General features: G+C 43.1%; 1 protein-coding gene across 1 annotated transcript in view; it reads left to right on the top strand.

Moving 5' to 3' along the window:
* LOC311235545 (uncharacterized protein) overlaps nt 1-3,697 on the top strand; it is a gene marked incomplete at both ends in the record, with an annotated part of 43,705 nt that extends 40,008 nt beyond the window's left edge. Inside the window, 2 exons of the mRNA XM_084323014.1 lie at nt 2,030-2,157; nt 3,576-3,697. Of these exons, the coding sequence (XP_084179140.1) occupies nt 2,030-2,157; nt 3,576-3,697 (250 nt within the window). The remainder of the gene's footprint in view (nt 1-2,029; nt 2,158-3,575) is intronic.
* Nucleotides 3,698-5,641: the final 1,944 nt, after the last annotated feature.

Here is a 5,641-nt window from a genome sequence, read left to right as displayed (position 1 = left end):
ATGAGCTGCTGCCAACAGTTCGGGGAGGAAGGAGAGAGAAAGTAGTCTATATGATATATGCAGGGTCCCCCCCCCCCCCCCACAACATTAACACAAGCATACTTTTGACAATAAATAAAATCATAATTTGTTCTTACTTGCTTGCCTGGGTAAATAAAGGTTAAATAAATGTAAAAAAATATGATAGCACTTTATAATAACACCCTGTTATAATACATTTATAAGGTATTTGTAGATAATGAACTAATCATGAACAAACCATTTATATACATTCATAAATGGTTATTAAATCATTTATAACTATATTTGTATACCATTTACAAAGTATTTATAACGCATTAGTGGATAATGAACTAATCATGAACAAACCATTTATATACATTCATAAATGATTATTAAATCATTTATAACTATATTTGTATAATATTTACAGATTAGTTCTACATTATTTATAACCCATTATCAACATTGTTTGTACTTGATTTGTTCATCATTAAATAATGTTGTTTAATGTGTAGTAACACATTTGTAGATGCTTTGAAAAATGGATATGAAAAAACGACTATACTCCATTTATTTTTCATGTTCAACAAATGATTTGTTAAGACATTCATAAAACATCTATAAATCATTTGCAGATGCTATCGTGGGGGCCAATCTAAAGTGAAGCCTATTCATCATTAACAAGTGTCTTCATCATTAACAAGTGTCTTGGGCGTTTTCACACCTAGCTCGTTTGGAGCTGTTGTTTCGAAACCTGGAGCGTTTACCCCCTATTTCGGTTCAGTTGGGCATATATGAAGACAGCAATCACATTCTGTTGCGGAACAAAACAAGCGGGCCGAGACCACCTAGAGAGGGTGGTCTCGGCACACTTCCAAACGAACCCGACGCGACTCGTACGCTGTGAGAATGCAATCGATTTAACAAACCGACACAACTCACTTGCCGTACTGTATACGCGCTGCATGATGACTCAACGCACACGTGCCCTGGACTGTTCCATCACAGGGGGGAGCTTCGGTGGCCAGTGTGAGTGGCTACAGACCACTGCACTTAAATATAAACATTAGTCTACCTGGAGACTCAATGAGGTCATTGTAGATGTCGCCATAAGACGCGTCTGGCCATTTAGTGGGATCATTGTTTCATTATCCTGTTCGGCTGAAAGGACACTGGCCACTGAAGCTCCCCCCTCGGATGGAACAGTCCAGGGCGGGTGTGCGTTCATCACAATCCGTGGGCAATCTGCGCATGTGCATGGGGGATGGTTCTGATCAATTAGGAATGGCTTGCGTCGTGTTCAGGAGATTCTGGCGCATACAAGTCTATTGGATCATGTCTCCAGCACCCCCACAGCCGTATCTGCAACCACTTACATCACGGCTCTCATCCACATTCATTCATTTGCTCCCCCCGCTCTCCCCTCCCCGATTTCAATGTAACGCTGAGATTCAGGGTTAGGGGGGGGGGACACCCTAAAATCTGACCAATGAGTGACAGTTTGCTCGCACGTGCATTTGTTTTGGTCCGCTGTTAACACAGCCGTGTGAACACAAACGAACTAAGGGACAAGTGCAACATTGTATCATTATAGTCCCTGTGTCTCCCTGAATCAGAACAAAGCAAACGAACTACAGGTGTGATGGATGAGTGAGGGAGGGAGAGGAGACGGATGGATAGATAGAAGGAGGGAGAGAAGATAGATAGATGGAGGGAGTGAGAGAGAGAGGGATGGTTGGCTGCCTTGGTCATCCATAGAGGTCTGAGGTGACTAGAGAGTGACTAGAGAGTCTGGGACTATTGAGTCTGATGTTTACTCTCTTTATCAGATTATGTTTATTCTTTACTCTCTCTGTTTCTCTCTCTCTCGCTCTCCGTCTCTCTCTCTCTCTCTCTATCTGTTTTTCTCTCTCTCTCTCTCTCTCTCTCTCTCTCTCTCTCTCTCTCTCTCTCTCTCTCTCTCTCTTTCTCTGTCATTCTGATTCTCTGACTCTTTCTCTCTCTTCTACTCTCTCCATGCATGTAGTTTTGCCCAGGGTCCACTGAAAGACGCCCCCAACCTGATCTGCACCCCCCACACGGCCTGGTACAGTGAGCAGGCGTCCCTGGAGATGAGGGAGGCAGCCGCCACCGAGATCCGGAGAGCCATCACCGGTACGTACACCACAGGCCCCTCCCTCCCTCCCTCCCTCCCTCCCTCCCTCCCTCCCTCCCTCCCTCCCTCCCTCCCTCTCGCGGGCCGGCCGGCACTACGCTCGGCACGCATCACCGCAGGAATGACGCGCAAAACGTGATGTCAAAGCGGCCGTTTTCAGTTTCGCCTCAAAACAGCAGGAGGAAATTAATGCGCCACGTTCAGCAGTTTGGCTTTAGTTCAGTATGAAATACTTATCTACACATCAAATCTGCCTCCACGGTGCCCCGGCAACACACACACACACACACACACACACACACACACACACACACACACACACCTCCTACCCACACTATCTATCTGATCTGATGCGCGTCTTTCTTCGCCCAGATGTCACATCTCCACTTCAATAGATCCTGGGCAGCTGTTATTAGATCTGCAGCTCTTTAGTAGATGTCATCATTAGCAGGGTCGGCCTCCCAGATAACATCCAGACAGTTAAATGATGTTCAGATCCTGTAGTCGAGCCAGATATGTTTGTCAGCCTGAACTCATTAGCATTTAACACCCAGAGAGGCGTCTCCTGGTTTTTCATCCTCCCTGCTCCAACGCATGGCCATTCAGTGTGTGTGTGTGTGTGTGTGTGTGTGTGTGTACTTGCACATGTGCGTGTGATGTATGTTGATGCATTCTATTGTAAGTAACTGTGTGTGTGCGTGTGTACTTGTGCATGTGTGTGTGATGTATGTTGATGCATTCTATTGTAAGTAACTGTGTGTGTGCATGTGTGTGTATGTGTGTGTGTACTTGTGCATGTGCGTGTGATGTATGTTCATGCATTCTATTGTAAGTAACTGTGTGTGTGCATGTGTGTGTGTGTATGTGTGTGTACTAGCGCATGTGTGTGTGATGTATGTTGATGCATTCTATCATAAGTAACTGTGTGTTTGCACGTGTGTGTGTATGTGTGTGTACTTGTGCGTGTACTTGTGCGTGTGATGTATGTTGATGCATTCTATTGTAAGTAACTGTGTGTGTGTGTGTATGTGCGTGTGTTATCGCCCATGTGCGTGTGATGTATGTTGATGCATTCTATTATAAGTAATGTAACTGTGTGTGTGTGTGTGTGTGTGTGTGTGTGTGTGTGTGTGTGTGTGTGTGTGTGTACTTGCGCATGTGTGTGTGATGTATGTTGATGCATTCTATCATAAGTAACTGTGTGTTTGCACGTGTGTGTGTGTGTGTGTACTTGTGCATGTACTTGTGTGTGATGTATGTTGATGCATTCTATTGTAAGTAACTGTGTGTGTGTGTGTGTGTGTGTGTGTGTGTGTGTGTGTGTGTGTGTGTGTGTGTGTGTGTGTGTGTGTGTGTGTGTGTGTGTGTGTGCCTGTGCGTGCGTGCGCGTGTGCATGCATGTATGTTTGTATTACAGGCCGTATCCCTGACAGTTTAAGAAACTGTGTCAACAAGGAGTTCTTTGTCACCACGGCACCCTGGGGAGTTATGGACCAGCCAGGCGTCCACCCAGAGCTTAATGGCGCAGCCTACAGGTAGGACATGGAGTTACAGCCACTGTGCTACCTCCCTTTTATTTTCTTTGATTAGTAACCTTTAAACTAACTTATCCAGGATTTTCTCTAAATATACCAATGTTAGTTATTAAAATATATATTAAAATATATATCAGGGTTGGGATCGGCTCTCTATCTCAAGCCCCGCCCCCTTGATCCTTCAATCACAACATCCCTAGGGAGGCAGCATTTAAGATAAGATAAGATATTCCTTTATTGATCCCCTTGGGGAAATTCGGGCGTCATAGCAGCACAGGGGAGGGGGGAGGGGAGGTACAGGTATGGGCAGGGTAATAGTAGAAAGACATAAATATAGGAAATACAATTATAATAAAGATAAAATAAACAGTGTAAACAATATAATCAACTCACACCGCAGAGACTCTGGGATCGAATCCAGCTGTCAGCGGTACCTCCGGCTCGGTCAGTCGTCCCTACTAACACAAGTGGTAGTGTTAGTGGGTGGGAACCCGGTGGGTTATGTGTCCTGGTCCTGCGCCTCCTACTGGTCGGTCGATGCACCTGTTCAGCAGGGAGGGGATCTGGGGGAGAGATAGCGTGAACCTCTGCACGTGTTACATTCCCCCAGTGAAACTCCTCGCTGTCAGGTGAAAAGAAGCGGCTGGCGACTCCACATGTATGGGAGGAGGCATGTGGTAGTTCTACACCCTCCCTAGGCCAACAGTGGAGCAATGCGCGCAACGACCAGGAAGGTAATTGGCATAACGACTAAATTGGGATAGGTGAAAAATACAGAAATCCCAAAAATAAATAGAATGCAAATAATGCAAATAATAATAAAGAAATATATATATATATAATCAACTCTGAATATAAGAATATGATAAAGTGCAAAATGGGGCTTAAACAAGACTCCAAATGCTCCCAATGTACAAATGGGGACGAAGGAACATTTATGCACATGTATTGGGACTGCCCACCAGTTAAGGCATTCTGGAAAGATGTGTCCCAACAATTATCAATACTCGTATCTTGGAATATACCTGTACACCCCGCGGTATTGCTATTGAATGATGTTTTTGAGTTTGCAGTGAATCCACAACTAAAGAGATTGGTTTTATCGGGTATCACAGTAGCTAAAAAACTGATCGCATCACGTTGGTTTCAACCGGAAAAAATGTGCCGAAAAGTGTGGTTTCTTACATATCTCGATGTGATATATCAAGAAATATCTACAGCAAGAATTCTGGGTCTCAATGAATCCAAAATGTCAATGTGGTTAGAAGTGGTGGAGAGAATAAAAGCTAGCTTATAATGGTAGTGTCTGGTTAGGAGTGAGGGATAATGGAGGTACTATCCAAGAGGGGGTCCGGGAGGGGGGGGTTCGAGCTGGAGCATATGTGTGTAGGGTTTTAGAAAATAGGTATTAGGGGTATATTCTATACTAACATTTATATAATTGTAATTTCGCTGGATATACACTGTATACGGTTAAAATGTTATTATAGACTATTTTTGTTTTATCTTGTTTCTGTACTTGCATGTATTTTAACCACCTTTACTGAAAGTTTCATTATGCATTGTGTGTTGAGTACTGACTTTTAATAATTTTTGTTTTGCAATAATAAAAAAAATATAAAAAAAAAATAAAAAAAAATGATAAAGTAAACAGTGTAATCAAAGGTGCAGATGAGGTGCCCCATCAGTTGTATTATACATTACAATAAATATGTAAATAAAGAATTAGAATCTGAATATATACTACAAGTAAAGTAAAGTATACACAGGGGCAGTATACACAAAGTACCCTAACTGACATGATATACGTCACACGTTGTGATTGGAGGATAAAAAAAGAGGGCAGGGTTTGAGATATATCAATAGAATAATTAGAATAATTACAGTAAATGTCTTTTTGCACGCTCTGCAAATAAACCCCCCTCCTCCAAAACAGCATAGTGCAGCT

The sequence above is a fragment of the Notolepis coatsorum genome, assembly GCF_963971535.1.
Source record: "Notolepis coatsorum genome assembly, chromosome: 10".
NCBI lineage: Eukaryota > Metazoa > Chordata > Actinopteri > Aulopiformes > Paralepididae > Notolepis > Notolepis coatsorum.
The sequence above is the reverse complement of the archived record's forward strand: the minus strand, read 5'-3'. Positions and strand labels throughout refer to the sequence as shown.